This window comes from Penicillium antarcticum (genome assembly GCF_028974205.1).
Source record: "Penicillium antarcticum strain IBT 31339 chromosome Unknown utg000005l_segment0_segment0, whole genome shotgun sequence".
Classification (NCBI taxonomy): domain Eukaryota; kingdom Fungi; phylum Ascomycota; class Eurotiomycetes; order Eurotiales; family Aspergillaceae; genus Penicillium; species Penicillium antarcticum.
In genome coordinates, this window is record NW_026695303.1 from 1,599,000 (window position 1) to 1,619,163 (window position 20,164).

Below are 20,164 nucleotides of genomic sequence, written 5' to 3' on the forward strand. Positions count from 1 at the left end.
AAATGCACGCACGCCGCACAGTTGATTTGATCAGGTCTGTGTTGCCACGTATGTGAACCCACTCTCTAGGTTCGATAGGCGAGGGAAGAAAGCACCAGGTTGACCTAGTGCTGAGCCCAACGCCTAGCGTCCAAGGGGTCACCTGATAGTGAGGCTGAAGATGGGCCTCAATCATGGGGGCCTAGCACTTTCCTTCTACCGGAAACTCAAATCGGGTGGATCGCCTATTGACAATGACCTCTATATCTTTTGGTGACGAGAATTCGGGGTTCCAGGTGGGGATCAGCCACGGGCCGATACATCTTCCAGCGCATCCAGAGCCCCGCCCAGAGCCTCTGTCGACCGTGCCGTTCCCGCATGATCCAGACTTTGTCAGCCGCGATGGACTCCTTGATCAAATCCACGAAAAGTCATCGATCCCGGGGTCTATGATAGTTCTCGTTGGTCTAGGGGGCGTTGGGTTAGATCAACGCAGCCTATGGCAGTTCGTTCAAGGCTGACTTTACAACAGGAAATCTCGACTCGCCATCGAATACTGCCACCGAGTTCGGCAGAAATCGCCTGACACCTGGGTTTTCTGGGTTCATGCGAGTAACGCGGCGCGCTGCGATGAAAGTCTGCGTAACCTAGCCGACCGTGCTAAAATCCCCGGGCGCCAGGACCGCAACGCGAATATCTTCCAACTCTTTGGGAACTGGTTGCAAGATGGAAAGATCGGAAGGTGGATTCTTGTCCTTGATAATGTCGATGATGACGAGCTCCTTCGCAAACCATTGGCAACTCGAATAGAGACTCAAGCAAACGCCTAGTATGTCTCGACGCGGCCACCGCTTAGGTACCTCCTTCAAAGCTCGAATGGCTCTATCATTATCACGAGCCGGAACAAAGCAGTAGGGTTGGAAATTGCCGGCCACAAGAAGAACCTGATCGATGTGCAACCGATGAGTACTGCCGAGGCGTTGGTTTTAATGCAGAAGAAGCTAGGTTCATATACAGAGGCAGAGGATTTGGTTCGGCTAGTCAAGCAACTTGAATGCATGCCACTCGCGATTGTGCAAGTAGCTAGCTACATCGCCCATCGTTCACCCCGTTGCTCGGTATCGCAATACCTAGAGAAGCTTCGGCAGAGTGATCATCAAGCCACGAAGCTTCTTCATCACGAGGGACAACACACGCATCGAGACTGGGAGGCAAAGAACTCGATTCTACTGACATGGCAAATATCATTCGACCATATCCGACGAATCCGGCAGTCGGCGGCGGATCTACTGTCTCTTATAAGCTTTTTCGACTGGCAGGGAATCCCGGGGGACCTGTTACGGGTTCGAGGCATGGAAAGAGACTCTTCGGATTTTCCCGAAGAAGTTGCGGACAGATCAAGTGAAGAGGATACGGATTGTTCGTCCGATTGCGACGTAGATGACGACTTTGAAAGCGATATTGTAACTCTCAGAGACTATTCCTTTATTGCTACCAGTGAGGATAGCATGGTGTTCACGATGCATCGGCTAGTACAGCTAACAGTACGCACATGGTTGAAAACCTATGGTCAGGAGGAGGAGTGGAAGGAACGTTTCATCAGCAACCTTTATAGTGAATTTCCGACCGGTGAATACGCAAATTGGGAGAGATGTCGTTCACTATTTCCACACGTGAGATCGGCTGTGTTACATCGACCGAAATCGCAAGATTCACTCCGCAACTGGGCCGCACTACTCTATAGAGGGGCGTGGTATACGACAGAGTGTGGCAGTATTTCGGTTGCAGAGGAGATGGCAGCTATGTCAAGGAAGCAAAGAATGAAGATTGGCGGCGCCGAAGATGAAGACACCCTTAATAGCACTGCGATGTTAGCATTAGCCTACCGACTAGAGGGGCGGTGGGGTGAGGCGGAGCAGCTCTTTGTGCAGGTCATGGAGACCCACAAGACAAAACTCGGCGCGGATCATCCCTCTATGCTAACGAGCATGGCCAACCTGGCATTGACGTATATGAACCAGGGCCGATGGGAAGAGGCGGAGCAGCTTGAGGTGCAGGTCATGGAGACTCGCAAGACGAAACTCGGCGCAGACCATCCTGACACGCTGACGAGCATGGCCAACCTAGCGTCGACATTCTGGAAGCAGGGCCGATGGGAAGAGGCCGAGCAGCTCAACCTGCAGGTCATGGAGATGAGCAAGACGAAACTCGGCGCGGACCATCCCTCCACGCTGACGAGCATGGCCAACCTAGCCTTTACCTGGGAGTCTGTAGGTCGAAGTGCCGACGCAATCGATTTACTCAGAGCCTGCGTGATCAAACAGGATCTAATTTTAGGTCCGAATCACCCACCTTGCACACTTCCGAAACCCTGCTGGAATGGGAAACTAGGTGTCTGACTATCGAGGAATGATCACTGTAGCTTTATTACATCCATTATGTGTATTGCTGGCTTCACTATATTTGGCAGTATAGTCAGAAGTACACTTCATTATGATCAATTCAATATAAGTTAAGTCATTATGCAATTAATAGCCCGTAGCTTCATGTGTTTAATACACGCCTGGCGTATTGAATGTTTTGAAAGAACCGTACGCTGTAATTTTGGCGTGACGGCCCCTGCATTCACGCTACCCGTATCGGGTCTAGTGTGTCTCGATTTAGGGTTCCAGAAACAATTTCCCCGCATAGAGTAGGAAGCCAATTTCGAATTTAGCTGTAACTAAGGGTACTAATAGATACAACGGACCCATGCGAATAGTGGGATAATTAATTTTCGATCCATCCTGTATCCTTAGGAGAAAGCGGTTGTCGATTACACGGCGATATAAACTTTTAACGTTGTGTACCGAACGGGAACCATCCCCAAAGCGATGGCGGACCCACCGACGGGAGGGCCCGAGCCCTTTCCCACAAACACCCAAGAATTCATCGCCAGCATCCCAGGTGAAGAACTCCAGGCCACGGGAGCTGCAGACAGGTCCGGCTTGCTCTCTGAGACTCGGAAGCGAACCCGGAGCGGCGATGCCTTCGCACCATCGGACCCTGCGGGTCGAATCACCACCAAGGAGGTGTGGAAACTCATCGGCACGCTGAAGGACGTCATCCGCCACCAAACCGCGGCCATCGCAACTACCCAAAATGAACTATAGGAGATTAAGCACAACCAGAACGTTCTCCAGGAACAGAACGAGAAGCTTTATGAGGAGGTGAAAGCTTTGCGAACTCAGGTTAAAAACGCCCCACCAGTGACAGCGACTAGGACTTGGGCCACAGTCGCAGCTAACGGCGGCAATGGCACCTCCCCGCTGGACCACCAACAGCCCGAGAAAGAACAAAATTGCGTTCGAATCAGCACTCAGAGGACCTTTGTCGACCCAAGGGACAACGTTAACAACGACGGCAATGCCTTCGGGCGATATCTCCCCATCGAAGCCGCCAACACGTATATCTGCTCGGCATTGCAAAGCGACGCCGCGACGCAAGACGCTCAAGTGGCTGGCATTGGCACCACCAAAACCGGCTATATCATTCGATTCAAGAACATGGAGTCAGCTAACGTGGCTCGCAACAACACCGAGTGGCTACATAACCTAGGCAATAACACGAAGCTGGTAAAACCACGGTTCGGTGTCGTTATACACCGGACCCCCACCGAGGAGTTTGACCTAGATACGGGGGCCGTCTAGGCAGTAGAGAAGATCACCGAAGACAACGACCTAGCAGAACACGGCTTCCGCATAGAAGAGCTGGCCTAGATAAAGGCGAAGGACAAGCCCCTGGGGAAATTTGCATCACTGGGAGTCTGGTTCGACTCCGCGGAGGGGGCGGAACATATTCTTCGGAACGGTTTCGTTGTCAACAAGCACTACCTTCATCACATTGAACGACGCGAAGTCAAGAAGAAGAGATACTTCCGGTGCCAATAGTTCGGCCACCTAGCATGGTCATGCAAGGAAACGCCACGATGCGGACACTGTGCGGGCTAGCACGAACGAGAGTGTTGCCCACCCGGAGTAAGGGCCCGATGCCTCGACTATAGTGGTGAACACCCTACTGGCGATCGACAGTGCTCAGCTTTAGCGGCGCTTAACCCCGCTAGATGCTAGAGAGAAACCTCCGCATCCTATAGTTGAACATGATGAAATCGGGACCGAGAATGGAGGCACTGATCAACGATCCTCAGAGCCAAGATCTAGATGTACTCTTGATCTAGGAGCCATCCACTACCACATATCGCACATATGTCAACCACAGCGCCTAGCGACTTTATCGACCTTCCACGCAGACCGATGCAGTTCGATTCCGCAGCCTCGTCTACGTAAATAGACGAATATCCACCTCCTTACACCGCCAGATACCTTGCGACCACCCAGATGTCATAGCCATTAAGATCTAGTCAGCCGACTTCCAAATCCTTATCTTTTCGGTCTACATACCTCTAGTACCACTATTCACGACCGACAACGCGCCAGCACCACTAGCGCTCATAGCAGTACAAAACACCATCACAACCGCAACCCAGAACGAGCAGCGGTCAAAAAGCATCATTCTTTCTGGCGACTTTAACCGACATCATCCGATATAGGGCGCCAGTCATATCCCACCTAGATTCATCGAAGACGCCAGCGAGCTGATTGAATTTTTCTAAACTCACAATCTCCACAGCTGCCTCCCTCGAGGCACAGCGACTTTCTGGGCCTTGAACAACCCAGGACAAAACTCGACCATAGACCAGACAGTGACAGACAGACCAGATCTGCTTATCAAATGCCACTTGTATCACGAGAACTACGGGTCCGACCATCGCGCCACCTATTCGGAATGGAATCTTCAACCTCAGAGCAAGCCAAGCATTAAAGTAAGAAAGGCGTACGAACGCGCGGACTAGGACAGAATCGGCGAGGAAGTAGCCCGGCAGATGAGCCCCTAGAAAGACACCAAGACTCGACCAGCACTCGACCGAGTTGTGGAAGAACTCACATCAGCAACAGCCTAGGCCGTTAACCGGTTCACACCTGATACTCGCACAACGCCATACTCTAAACGATGGTTTACACCAGACCTCAAGGTTCAACAAGTTGAAGTCAATCAACTGCGAAGGAGGTGGCAGGCTAGCAGTGCGGAACTAGGACGACACTATGCTAGCACTACTGCCGCCTTTGAGGCTATGCGACAAAAGCGTCGAGCATAGACTCGGACCATAGAAAAGGCTAAAGCGTCGCATTAGAAGCAGTTCCTAGACGAGGCGGGCGAAGGGAAGCTCTGGAAAGCAGCAACCTACATAAAGCCTCGAGAGACGTGGGGCTATACCCCAGCCCTACAAGTTGGCTCGGAGGAGCTCACCCAGAACGAAGACAAAGCAAAGGCCTTTCTTGAAGTATTCTTTCCCGCAATGAACACACCCGACCCTAGCCCACCAGCGTCGCCATAGGCGGATCTTCCGTGGCACCCGATCACCGAACTCGAGATTGAGCGATCATTAAAGGCAGCGAAAGAGGCTACGGCACCAGGGGAGGACAATCTGCCGATACTAGTCTAGAAGAAGCTATAGGTATATTTAAAGCCCTTTATCATTAGCATCTTCACAGCGAGTGTAGACTTAGGACACCATCCAAAACAATGGCGGAGTGCGAAAATCGTCGTTTTGCGGAAACCGGGTAAGCCAGATTACTCGATGCCCAGTGCCTACCGTCCGATTTCACTTCTGAACACACTCGGCAAGCTTCTCGAGTCAGTGATAGCCCGACGGTTGTCCTATATAGCAGAGAAACACGGCCTACTACCAAATAGCCAGTTTGGCGGACGCCCGGGCAGAACCACCGAGCAAGCATTGCTAGTGCTGTCCAATGCGATCGACCAAGCGTGGTATAAACACAAGGTAGTGACGCTAATCGCATTCGACCTCAAGGGTGCCTTCAACGGAGTGAACTAGGTGAGCCTAGACGCCGCTCTACAGGCGAGAGGGATCCCGACGGCGGCAAGGAAATAGATCGCGAGCTTCATGAGTGACCGGCACGCCAATATTGGATTTGATAACTTCCGTACCGAGACAGAGCCCCTAGCGAATGCAGGGCTAGCGCAAGGGTCGCCACTCTCTCCGATCTTGTTTGCTTTCTTCAACGCCGATCTGGTTGACCAGCCCGTCGACTCCCACGGAGGCGCGTCGGCATTTATTGACGACTACTTCCGATGGCGAGTAGGCCGCTCGGCCGAGGAAAACTTGGTCAAAATTCAGTCCGAGGATATAACTCGGATTGAAGAGTGGGCGCGGCGAACTAGATCCTGCTTCGCAGCGGAGAAAACCGAGCTCATCCACCTCACCAGAAAGAGAGGAGAACACTTAGAGGGACAAATCACCTTCGATAGAGCCGACGTTAAGCCATCACCTACAGCCAAACTACTAGGGGTAGTGCTTGACCGGGGACTTCGTTGGAAGGAACACGTTCAGCAGGCCATCAAACGCGCTACTAAAACGACTATCGCTCTAAGTGGACTACGACACCTACGCCCAGAACAAATGCGACAGCTCTACCAAGCCTATGTCACACCCGTCATAGACTATGCATCCACAGTCTGGCATGACCCGCTCCGGGATAAGACTCACCTACGACACTTGAACACAGTGCAGAGAACCGCGTTGATCCGGATTCTATCGGCATTCCGGACAGTAGCCACCGCAACGTTAGAGGTAGAAGCTCATATACTTCCTACGCATCTTCGTCTTCGCTACCGCGCGCAGCGCACCATCGCGAAACTACATACTCTACCGCGTGACCACCCTATTTGGGGCGCATTATCACGCGCCCAGAATCGTAGAAACAACATAGGATCGTACGCGCGCTTCCCTCTGGCGGAGGCGTTGAAAACCATGGACGTCGACAGGCTCAACGAACTAGAGACGATTGACCCACGCCCGCTGCCACCGTGGCGAAAGGACGCCTTCACGGAGATTGAGCTTGAACCTGACCGAGAAACAGCGAGAGAACGGGCGGCGTCCGCAAAGGACACGTCAGACATAATCGTCTACTCAGACGCCTCCGGGCGTGAGAGCCACCTAGGGGCCGCCATAGTTACACTTAACGACAATAAAGAGGTGATGGAATCTCGACAGGTCCAGGTGGGCACGATGGAACGTTGGTCGGTCCACGTTACAGAGCTTATTGGCATCTTCTACGCGGTCGACATGGTGTTCAAGCTAGCCTATAAGCGCACGAATGTCGAGGATAGAGTACAATCAATAGCAACAATCTTATATGACAGTAGATCGGCCTTGCAAGCAATCTAGAACGTCAAAAATCGGTCGGGACAGCGTATCATCTATACGATCCTCCAAGCAGCCGCTAAGGTCTAGGGAGTGAACGTTAGGCTCCGCCTCCAATGGATGCCAGGACATTGTGAAATCCCAGGGAACGACGCTACGGACCGATTGGCCAAAGAAGCTGCGCAGCCGGGTAAATCCCATCCCTTCCGGCCGCTGCTATCGAGGGAGAACGCATTTGTCCGCGGGAATATTTATGCTTAGTAGGGGCGAGAGTGGAAGTCAAGCACCAAAGGCGCTCACCTACGGAAAATTGACGGCACCCTACCGGCGCGGTACACTAGGAAGCTATACGGGAATTCACCCAGGAACCGCGCGTACCTGCTAACACAGCTACGCACGGGCCATAACTAGCTATCCAGCTACCGGAAGGAGATTGGATACAGCGAGCACGATCGGTGCGAGTGCGGCGCGCAGGAGACAGTTGCCCATATGTTAATAGAATGCCCAAGGCTCCGAGAGCTAAGGACAGAATTAAGAAGGAAAGTTGGGGACATGTTTAACAGTGTGTCGAGCCTGCTGGGAGGCTCAAACGAAGGTGACAAAGGTAAACCAGACACCGTCTCAAGGGCGAAGACGGTTCAGGCCGTATTGGACTTCGCCGAGGCGTCGCAGCGGTTTCGCAGTCGCGCGCTATGAGGGCAGCCTAACAATGGAAGCGGCAATTGGCCACGATAGGCCGTGACGAGGCTCTAAGTTAGTGTCAGGAAGTGGGCCATTCTACATGTACATACTCGGATATATAGTTGTCGTATACTGCATATCGCTTCGGCGAGGGGCCAGTGTAAATGAACACTACTACTACTACTAGCTGTAACTAAGCAGTACCCATTTTTGAAGTTCGCCACTGGTCAATGGGATCTAAAAACCATCGACCGATGGATGAACGATCTTGTTCGAAGCCAAGAGTCAATCAACAACTTAACTCGGTTCTCACTCGAGGATGCAGAAGATATGGTTCTTGTAAGCTGTCTTCTTGAATATTAATAGAAAAAAATTTGCAATGCTTACAAAGTCCTGCTGGGTATAGAAAATATATGTTGATGACCTATTAGAAACACTGGACAGCCTTGGCCTAGACTTCACAGACCCGGCATTCAATACCCGCGTGACTTCCCGGGTATAACCATTTATCATTTCAGACCTTAACTGCAAAACGGACATATAATTGCACAAAAATCTGAGAATACGCCAACCAGCTATTACAGTAACATTTAAAACGACAATTGAAGCAGATGTCTGAAAGTAGCAGGCACCGACCCTCACGCAAAATAATACTACAGTAACTCCACCCCACGCCGGATATTAAAAAAAGGGCTTTCTGATACTAGAAGGTTTTCTTGTTGCGTAGCTCACGACCTTTCAATCAATCAAGCTAAAATAAGAATAATAAGTGGATACATGATTTGATAAAAAGTCCTTGGTCATTATTCCCAGTGTTTTGGCTTTATGAACAAAGCTTCCGTTTTTACCGCGTTAACCCAGTCTTGAGAAGACTTTCCTGGAATTTGGAGAGATCCTTTCAAGTAGAGCTTGCGACCTTCAACCTTATCGGGTCATGCACGAAGGAGTATCGGTGCTGTTGGTAGGACCGATTGGAGGTAGGACGTGTTCAAGAAGGCTGTCACCGCATTCTTGCAGGAATCTGCAAGAATTCGGTCTATCAAAAAGGCGATATATCCACCAAACAGTTTCCTATTGTAGTAGTATATCTATTGTGCAGGGCTCAAGGACAGAAGAGCCTCTACCTCCCACCCTAGCGGGTGGGGCTTGAATTTGGGACGATAGCCCTGCAACAGAGAGTCCATCATTGCACCCGGGGGTTCCTGAGGTACGGTTGCAGGGCTTAACTTTAGGACGTCAGTATCGTTATAGGGCAAGATAACACATCGTTATTGGTACTCACATATGTGCGCTTGGATAATTCACTACATGTATCACAGGAAGATGGGCATTTTTCTGCCAATGATCGATATCTGCGAATTGATCGATGGAAGGAAGGTAGCATGTATTGCCGCTTCAAAATACCACACATTGTTGTTAACGAACTTTGAGGATTAAGGATAGTTGCACACCGCAGATTTCCCACTCCTGCTCGGGACATTTATGCAGAGATTTCCGCAACGACAGTATTCCTACCAAACGTCTTCACCATTTTCCCTTTCTGTGGAATGTCGATCTCTCGGGGTGCAGGTGAGAACGGGCCGTTTTTGCCCACTCGTTCGCAAAAGCGTGGTCTCGCATGCGTTGAACGAATGCTGGGGGGAACCAAGATCATAACCCATCATTCTTCGATTAATCTCTAACGGTCATTCAGGACTGCCGCTGCTAAGTGCCTGACCACCCTTCCTAACCATCACTTAACCACCTCTTAACCACCTCTTAACCGCCTCTTAACCACTCTTAACCAAGGTCGTAATCTGCCTACTAATTATGTTTATTAAGGTTGAAAAGAATGGGGAGTCACTACGTCACATTTCATAAACGAAAGCAAATGCTATGTCATTTAAAAAGATTGGCTACGTCAATATTGAGTGATTCTAACACTTATTTAGGGACAGATATTTGTGTTGGATTTACAGCGATTTTCGAAAATAGTTTACCCCACAGACATAGACACTTCGTTTCTCGGCCCGTACCCGGGACAGCGCTAGGCCGGATCTAGCTAGCTCGTAAATTCAAATACTCTATAAGTGGTGTCAGTGCTGCATTCATGAATACGGATTGAGAACCGGAATTATAGTAACTCCGAATGAGCGGATTACTAAGGATGAGCATAGCATAAATAGCAAGAAATAGCAAGTAATAAATGACAGAGATTTCAATGCCCTCATTGGCTGAGCAAGTTACGGAAGACAGCAAGTTCCAACAGTTATGAGCCCGGTACGCCCATAATTGGACAGCAAGACTATTCTGAAGCTATTCACAGGTGACAATTCACTTGCCAGAGCTTTCTCGTCGCCGTCCGATTACCCCTGAACCCCTGAATCCTCCGAATACCCTCATCCATCCGAAAAGGTCCAAGGAACTCACTTGCTGCGATCAACAAGTGAACATAATGGACTCGAGCACCTATCTCTCCGCTATGAAGAGCGAAAAACTGAAGGACTCGTCACAATGGCAGTCGTGGCACCAGCGAGTGAAGGTATTCGCTCAACGCAGAGACATTTGGGATCTCTGCAACCCCGATGCGGACGAATTGCATCGTCCAGAGGCTCTCAGAGAGCCTATTGCAGCTGACTACCCTGATGATGGGTCTCAGGAAGACAAGCGAGACTGGAGAGACCGCCTCGAAGTCTATAAAATCAAGGCAAACCGCTGGGATAGACAGCGCAAAAGCCTAAATGAGATTGATGATCTTATCGTCAACTCTCTGGATGCATCACTCCGTGATGCAGTTTTGAAGTGCGAAACACCGTACGACCGTCTAGTATATCTCAGCAAGAGATTCGCTAGATCTGAAGCGTATACTGAAGAAGTACGCATGCAATGGAGAGCTTTGTCAACCCAAAAGCCGACCGGAGATGTCGAAAAATGGCTGATCTCATGGGTGGAGCTATATGAGCGAGCAGTCAGTCTCAAAATCATTGAAACTGCCAACGCAAATAAGGACTTACTGCAAGCCGTGAAAGAGGTCTTACCAATCTGGTGGCAAGCCAAATTCCAAGAGATCGTGATGGAGAAAGCATCGATAGAGACTCAAAGTCTGATCGAGTCCTTCCGATCGACATATCGTGAAATTGGACCTAATATAGCGTTGCCACCGGCGGCAGCACTGAAGGGGTCTTTTTCCACCTGGCAAGGATATCAGGAAGCGAAAACTGATGCGCCAAGTGATGCGAAAAAGGACTCAAAAGGCAAATTGGACGACACGCCTTTTGAGGCAAGACCATGCCCGTGTGGAATCAAATTCCACAAACCCGCCAATTGCTACACTCTGAATGCCGCGATGAGACCCGACGGTTTCACGGTATCAAAAGAGAGGCAGAGACAGGCCGAGAAAACGCTTGCTGCAGATCCAGCGTGGAAGAAATGGGTCAATGAAGCTATTGAGAAAGCATCGCCAAAGCTGTCAAATGCAGTCACTGGAAACATGGCCTTCTCCACTAGCTTACTAGACCTACCGGCGTCATCCATCAAGGACCGGTGGATCTTGGACTCCGGTTCCAGCGTACATGTCTGTAATAATAGAAGTCGCTTTGTGGACCTTTCCACTTGCCAGCACTCTCTATCGACCGGTGACGGCAAGACATCTGTTATCGGGCAAGGGACAGCAAGGCTTCATGGCATCGATCCAATCACAAGAAAGGAGAAGGTGATTACCTTAAGCAACGTCTATTACGCACCAGGTTTCCATGTAAACCTAGTGTCGTACGCTCGCTTGAAGGAGAAAGGCGGACATTGGTCTGAGGAAGCAGGCTATATCGAAGATCACAATGCCATCCCAATTGTCAGCCTGAAATTGTGGAAGTCAGCCGGCTTATGGGTCTTCGATCAACCCGGGAGAGCACCGTTACGGACAGCAAATGCCGTCCGATCATCATCATCGCCAAAACAGTCAGCCGCATCAGCTGAAGTATGGCATCGTCGACTAGGCCATCCGCAGTACAAGACTGTACAGCAAGTGGCAAAGCTAGTCGAGGGCGTCACAATTGACGCTAGGACAGAGGATCACGCAATTTGTGAGACTTGCCACCTAGGAAGATCAGATCGCCAAGTATCAAGAAGACCAATTGGAAGGGTTTTCGGGCCACTTGGTAGGGTTCATTTTGATCTGATACAGCTTCCACGTGCTTACAATAAGCATAACTGGATCTCCCACTTCTATATTGAAGGAATAAGGTTCCACTGGGTCATGACGCATGAGTACAAGCCCGAATGTCAGCTTGCAATCAATCATTTCGTCCAATTGGCCAAGAACTGGTGGAAACTTCCGATCAAAGCTTTCAATTATGATAATGAGAAAGCTGCAGGACGTCCAGCTGAGCAGAGCTTGACATCCGATGGAATTGTGGTCTATCATAGTCCACCAAGGCACCCCGAGATGAATGGGTATGCCGAAAGAGCAGGAGGTGTCATCATTCTTCGCATGAGAATGCTGATACTCGAAGGCAAGCTCCCAAAGGAGCTATGGCCTGAAGCAGCAATGGCAGCAGTCTGGCTGCTGAATCGGACCCCAACGTATCTGGCTGATCAGAAACGTTGGATAGTCCCATGGGGTGAAGTCATGAAGAGCTTCGCCGGCGAGCAAGCGCCACCAATCAACTTGGCCAACGTCAGGTTATACGGCAGTCTCGCTTATTGCCGTATCGAGAAGCAGGTTCAGTCAGACAAGATGAATCCTCGTGCTGAGATTGGCTTCTTGGTAGGCTATATAGCATCAAACGTTTGGAAAATATGGTTTCCGCAAGCCAACAAAATACGGCTCGTTCGGGATGCTATCTTCGATGAATCACGTCGATATACAGCGGACTTTCAGCACTTCCAGCAAGTGCCATTGCCAATACTGAAAGAACCGCAAGAACTGGACCAAACAGAGGCGACGAGAGCCTTCGAAGCATCGATCTCGACTAGATCAATGCCTGAATCAGAGCTAGAAGCAAGACCATTCAATGACGATGATCAAGATGTCAACATTAATGGCAATGCTAATAGCAATGCTAATGTCCGAAGCAATGAAGCTCAACATGAGACTCTAGACATTGGACAAAGAGACCGTTTTTCGGCCGAAAAACCGTCTCATAAAGAAGCAGCAATTCCTCTATTGGACAGCGACGGTTCTTCTGCAAAAGACACCGTTCAGCCAATCAGGAATCAGGAAAAGCCTGACCAGACATTCAGAGGTCAGGGGGTGTACAATACACCCGAAAGGGAAAGACGGGATGAAATAGACATCATCCCAGGCGCATTTCCCCAGGAAGTCCCGCTTCCACCTACTCCGCCAAGCGAGTATCCTGAGTCTCGTCAGGGGGTGGAAACGCTAGATGAAACGCGTGGCACGCAAGATCTAGCAAGGGACCAGGCTCATGATACGCAAGAAGTCGTACAGGAAGCTATAGAGGATCAGCAAGTGGACTCGGATGAAGAAGCCGAAATGCAATTGCTTGCTGGGCTCGCACCAAGGGATATCAATGGAGATGTCGATGAAACAAACATCATATCTGGTTCTCGAAGACGTCAGCCTAAGCGAGATGATGCTTATTCGTACGTCGCGATGGAACCGCCAGCGTATCTGCATGCATTTGCTGCTGGTCTGTACGCCGAGAAGCCAACTCGACGTCATAGAGATGATCTCCCTGAGCTTCCTAGGAACTGGAAGGATGTCATGAATCATCCCTTCCAGGAAGGCTTTCTCGCCGCTATGAGAAAAGAGATCGAATCGCTTACTAGAAAAGCGACATTCGATATCATCGATCGTCCGAAGGATCGAGGGAAGCAAATACTTCCACTTCTCTGGGTTTTCGCGTACAAATTTGATCAGGATGGATACCTTATCAAACTGAAAGCCAGAATTTGCGTCCGAGGTGATCTTGAGACCATATCATCAGATGAAAAGCGGGCTGCTACACTAGCAGCAAGAACAGCAAGGATGATATTCGCACTTGTTGCGGCGTTTGATCTTGATCTTCGACAGCGAGATGCTGTCACTGCTTTCTTGAATAGCAGGCTCGACAAGGACGTCTATACCAGAATGCCGGAAGGGTTTGGAACCCCTGGCAAGTGCTGGAAGCTCCGAAAGGCGCTTTATGGGTTGAGGATATCTCCTCGATTATGGCAGCAAGAAGCAGCCGGAGTTCTCACCAAATTAGGACTCCGTCAAGTGCCAGAAGACCCATGCGTATTTATCGGAAATGGGATCATCGTCTTTTTCTATGTCGATGATATATTGATAGCAAGTCATCAAAACGTCAGGAAGCTTGCTGATCAACTGGAAAGAGATCTCGAAGCTCATTGGGAGCTTACAGATCATGGAGACGCGGAATGGTTTCTGAATATCCGCATTATCAGAGACCGGCGTCTAAAGAAGCTGTGGCTATGCCAAGACAGCTATATATCAAGTATCGCGGCCCGGTATCACCTAACGGATAGGCCACCGGTTTCGACACCGCTGTCGCTTGATGAATTAGAGCCGTATCACGGCAAGGCAGATGCTCAATCAGTGCATCTATACCAGCAAAAGGTTGGCTCGGCCGGGTATGCCACCACGATAACCCGACCGGATGCCGCAAAAGCGAATGCGAAGCTTGCTCAATTCTTGACGAATCCTGGACCTCAACACCAAAAGGCGGCTGATAGACTGATCAGCTACCTCTATTCAACGCGGTACCACGCAATCGAGTATGGGTCTCAACAGGAAGACATCGAATCCGTCCAATTGGCAAGTGACGCGTCGTATGGAGATCATGCAGACCGGAAGAGCTCTGCAGGATATATCTGCCAGGTTTATGGAGGACCTGTGGACTGGAAGGCCACCAAACAACGGACGGTGACTACATCAACAACGGAAGCAGAGCTTCTTGGGCTCTCAGAAGCTGGCAAGCACCTTCAATGGTGGAGACGACTATTGCGGCATGTTGGTTTCGATCCTTCTCACGTTATTAGCATTGAATGCGACAATGAGAGAGCGATCAACTTGCTCACGTCTCAGGATGCTAGCTTCGACACCAAGCTTCGTCATGTAGACATTCACCACCTATGGCTGAGACAGGAAGTGCAGAAAGGCCGGATTTCGATCCGATGGGTGCCTACTGCCAGAATGGTAGCCGACGGCCTCACAAAATTGCTGCCAAGACAGCAGCACGAGCGTTTTGTGAAAATGCTTCACTTGGTGGACATCAGCCACTTGGTGGATGCTGGAAAGACGCCAGGGAGAGGTTGACGGGCCAATTGGAGAGCTTGCTGATTCATGAAGCTATTCCCAGTGGCAGCAAGCCAGCGACACTGCGCTTGCTGAGGGGGTGTGTCAGTGCTGCATTCATGAATACGGATTGAGAACCGGAATTATAGTAACTCCGAATGAGCGGATTACTAAGGATGAGCATAGCATAAATAGCAAGAAATAGCAAGTAATAAATGACAGAGATTTCAATGCCCTCATTGGCTGAGCAAGTTACGGAAGACAGCAAGTTCCAACAAGTGGACAATACCTTACCAGTCGTCCCAAAAAGGGTTCAGCTTGTTTCGGATACGGGCCGACAAACAAAGTGTGAGTGTCTAGGAGTAAACTGTTTTCGAAAATCGCTGTACTACGTTTACGTGGACTACATTCTTTCGGAAAATCAAGCGATCTACGTGAATTTCTGGCTACCCTCAAGGAAATTTTGTTAACGCTCCGTGTGCCAACGTGTCCTCTGGTGCATGCAATTCATATTTAAAGCCGCGCAGTGTGCTCTTCATCTCGTCCACCCAAGTCAAGATAGTCTATCATTCCTGCGGTCTTTCGAAGATGTATTTCTTAATTGCAATCCTAGCCATGATTCAGGCAGGCATTTCCCGAGCCGGAACTTTTGAGGTCATAGATCATGATAGGCAATGTCTGATATGGTCTAACGATAATTATGGCTGCACGGGTTACTCTGCGTCTTTTAGCCTACTCGATGGAGTTGATTGTTCAGGTAGGCACCCTCTATCGAAGCATAAGACCGCTATTAACAATTTGCTAGAGCTCAGTAAAGACGTCAAGGGCAACCACTATGAATTGAATGTGCTCAATGTCGCCGTATGCGGTACAGAAGACGGCTCGCCTGCTGCTTGGATCCAGGTGAACCACACGGGACTAGTCACTTTTACCAATAATAATGGGAATAAAGCGTCCTGTGTACTCGATAATAGATTAAAGACTGGTAGCTGGTGTGTTGCAATTGAAAAAAAGAATTTGCCCTGCTACCCATCTACCAGCACTCCATTTACCGGCATTCCATCTACCAGCACTTCATCTACCAGCACTTCATCTACCAGCACTTCATCTACCAGCACTTCATCTACCAGCACTTCATCTACCAGCACTCCAATTGCTAGCGCGCTATCTACAGCCACTACGAAAGATAGCCTCGTCACGATCACTAGTGTTATTTGGGTCACAGTATAACTATTCTACAGGATGGATCTGAAGCTGTTGTGATATGAGGCTGATGCATACCATGGATTAATCCCGCAGTGTCTATACGAAGAAACAGGTTGATTGGTACAGTGTATGTGTGTGTGTGTGTGTAATTCATTTACGCTAACCTCTCGTCGAACGATATGCAGCCTACCACTACTATATATATCTTCCTTTGTACATATATCGTGTACCACTTCCTAAGCAAATTTAGAGCCTCGCCGAGGCCTGCCGTGGCCTCTGTGCCGTTGTTGTGTTCATGCTGCGCTCATGGCGCGCGGCTTTGAAATCGGTGTGATACTTCAGCAAAGTCCAGGACAGCCTCCACTGTCTTGGTTCGTGAAATTCGAAATCAGTTTTAACTCAGTTCTCACTCTTTACCTCCCGAGGCCCCACCTCAAGCGCACTAGTCCGTATTAGGATATATTTCCACCAACCTTGCATTCGTCTATGTATCTTATTGTAAATTATAATACAGACGCGCCCGAAGTCAGATTCACTCTTTGATTCTTTTCTAAAGTTAAATTGGCACATCTCGGGTTACCAATAATGATTTGCCACAAGCTGGATACTTGGGCACATTTCCATGCACCTGCAAGCTACTACAGACCGACTGTACTGTACGTTCGCTAAAATTATGGATATGACCCCCATTGGGAAAGCAGCTCAAGCGTCGCGAATCCCAACGGATCAACCCGGGATTCATGTTTTCCTACGGTGGTGTTTGGCTCGCCTTCTTGATCTTAAAATTCAGTGAGGTCTGGATCCGTGCTAGATGATATAGTCCTACGTTTGTTTTCCTATACCTAAAGTCCGCCACAGTTTTCACAGGGGCGACGCCAACGCCGCGACCGCCAAGTCATATGCATATAGGCTATAATTTGATTTCATGCATATGCCAAAGCACAGATCCCTCCCGATTATGAATGATAGGCTGTTTCTTAACGCTAGCCTGCTCTATTTTTGTTTTAGCACTACTTGGATCACCTCAGCGCTTGTGATGTGACACTTCAGGGAAATACATACATTGATTGGCCGTAGGGATGCACGGGCCTCTACACTCGGGTTTAGCGACTAGAAGGATAAATGGACAGCTACACCACGGACAACGCACCTTTGAGCACAGATTTGGTATAATACATACGTTCCAGCACCCAATAACTTTGGATACATTCAATTACATATATCTACCACGCATTCTATCTTTGGAGGCCCTCGTCAGTGAAATTAACAGGTATGAAGTACGAGACATGCAATATCGGATGATACTGACCAAAAGGCACCTTTAGCCGTCTCCTTCGATAGCCCTTATCGCAATAACAGCAAGTTCTGGTCAAGCCGGCTCCTGCAGGAATGCAAACTATAACCACTAGAATGATGCACACAACAGGTACACATGCAAAGAAGCGGGTTGTCGGAAACAATGGAAAATTTGCCAAACGGGCGACCACGGAATTTCCGGGAAATGGGCAATTTGCTCGAAATGCGAGGCTCACCCCGCTGGTGGGCCTGACGGCTTTGAAGAGTGGATTGATCTAACGATCTAGACACTTTAGTTCACAAGGCTAAGCCATTGACTGACAAACGATTGACAACCATCCTCTTGACCGCTATCTAAGTTGATATCAACATCGTCGTCGTCGGAGCTTTCAATGTCGATCCAGGAATGCCGATATAAAGGTTTTTCATTTGCTAGGTACCCTATGGATCTAAGCCAACCAAAAATTCCGCGAGTTGCAGCCTCCGAAGCTACCTAGGAAAACAAGTGTGAGCCATTTTGTGTCGGGTAGTAGCTTTCCTTATGTTTCTGTGTTAGGAATTCTCCACCAAATTCTATCAGAGATATGCCGGAGTCTTCAAGCGTTTCTCCATTTGCTAGATTCCAATTCCAGGTTTTGTACTTCAAACAGTGACAGCGGCAAGCGGCATGTTGCTATACTACAAGTTCAGTATCAAGAAGCCGAGTTTCTCCAAACGGTTTCCACGGATGAATCGGGGGTCTAGTATATCCATCACAGGCAGTGATAAATAGCAAACGACACTCGTCTTCCCTGCGGATCATTTGACCGTCATTACTACCAGGGTCCACAGTTATGAAAGATTGGTGCGTTCCTGTCCAAGCCGCTGCATTGAATTCCGTGGCTATAAGCCCGATCCGGATATTTCGTATTGTAGGGTTTGCTAGTCCCACCACAATCGCACCGAGCCAAAGGCTAGCTAATCTAGGCTGCCGATATCCAAGGACTTTGGCGAGCGTAAGAGGCTTCTCACCCTAGACCAAAGGGTTTGTTATTGCAAAGATAGGATTGAGCCAGGCGCTGACAAGATTGCATTCAACCTCTCCGTTAAAGAAGGTACTAGAAAGTAAAGATCGCATGCCCCACACATTAGAACTCAGCATCATATAACGGGAAAGAAATTCCGAGTATTCCTTCACTAGATTTGATGATTTTTGCGACAGAGACGACGGACCATAGTGCAAGGCTGATTTCGGGACAGGAAGCGAAATAGAATCTCCACTGAGCAATGGAATATAAAGCGCAGCAACTAGGGCCACGGAACACTGTCCGTAGAGACGGTGACGAGAGCAAAACCTGGCCAGATATTCCAAAGCAGCACCAGATAACAGCGGTCCTTCCTTGGAGATTGGATAACCTCCTGCTATCCCCACGTTGGCTTTATCGGAGAGAATAACAGACCAAGGTAAGCGGTATTTTTTTTTTGGTAATCTGTAGTTATCTCCCAGCCGCCGCCAGAGCGCAATATAGCCCCCCACCAAGCTGCTTCAGCAGCTTCAACATCGTGTCCTATATCAATTTCGATTGTATCATAGTGTCTAGAACCTGTTGCAAGCTAGGTGGCCTTGTGCGTGAAGTTGCTACTGCATTGGTGTCCCGAAGCGTGCTTCAGTGATTCTGCCCATCGCGCAGAAAGGATATAAGCCCACGCAAGGAACAAAATACTAATATAATTTCCCTCGTCATGATTTAAGATGCCATCAACACCAGGCCATTCTTGCAGGGGGGTAGAATTTGATATCTCCACTATCAATAGGTTGGGAACAGCCAGCAGAATATCCAAAGACATCGTTTTCGGTTCGAGGCAACATTGCCCATATGAAGTAGCCCAGGTCGATTGTCCAGAAATTAGGAGACCAAACTGTCCCCTGCTCGATTCCCTTTCCACACAAGTAAAGGGCAATTCAGTGTCTTTGGAAACCAATCCATATCCAAGGAAAGATGGTGTTCTCTCAAGAAGCGATTTCAGATCGATGGAAGAAGGTGGGAGACGAGGGGTTTTATGAGCATTTGTCAGGTGGGACGACCATTCATCATAGCTCTCGGAAAGGATACGATCGAATTTTTCTTTGCTTGGACGAACGGCATCATCCATGTCAGACTCAGACTATGTAGTTGAGTCCAAGGCACTGCTGCTATGAATCCAGCGGAGTGCTACACAGACCAGTTCGAACAAAAGGTATCTAGGGAGTTCGGTGATTATGAACGCCAGACCATTAATAGGTAAAATGGCGTATGAAGCTAATGGTTTGGATGCATTCAAGGAACAAAGATAGCAACAGTGGCAAGTTCTGGGGGAAGGGAGGTTGGGATTGTACTTAAATTGCCGAGATGGTAGGTCCATCATTACTAATCATTGTTTGTTTTTCCGTTCCGAAATATCCTTATGCACACAATCAGGAAAAACTACCCTCAGCCAAGTGTAAAATTAAGTACATGCTGTAACTAGCTAATCCTGCCGTCGCA

General features: G+C 49.1%; 2 protein-coding genes across 2 annotated transcripts; both read left to right on the top strand.

The window, feature by feature from the left end:
- Positions 1 to 233: 233 nt before the first annotated feature.
- N7508_005259 (uncharacterized protein) lies at positions 234 to 2,378 on the top strand (the record flags this gene model as incomplete). Its single annotated transcript, XM_058463325.1, has 3 exons — positions 234 to 460; positions 512 to 808; positions 851 to 2,378. 3 exons carry the CDS (start codon positions 234 to 236, stop codon positions 2,376 to 2,378), a joined length of 2,052 nt encoding a protein of 683 aa, XP_058319803.1.
- Positions 2,379 to 10,358: 7,980 nt separating this feature from the next.
- Positions 10,359 to 16,318, top strand: N7508_005260 (uncharacterized protein; the record flags this gene model as incomplete). The annotated part of the gene is made up of 3 exons (XM_058463326.1): positions 10,359 to 15,174; positions 15,964 to 16,061; positions 16,199 to 16,318. The coding sequence occupies 3 exons, from the start codon at positions 10,359 to 10,361 to the stop codon at positions 16,316 to 16,318; spliced, it is 5,034 nt and encodes a 1,677-aa protein (XP_058319804.1).
- Between the last annotated feature and the right edge of the window lie 3,846 nt (positions 16,319 to 20,164).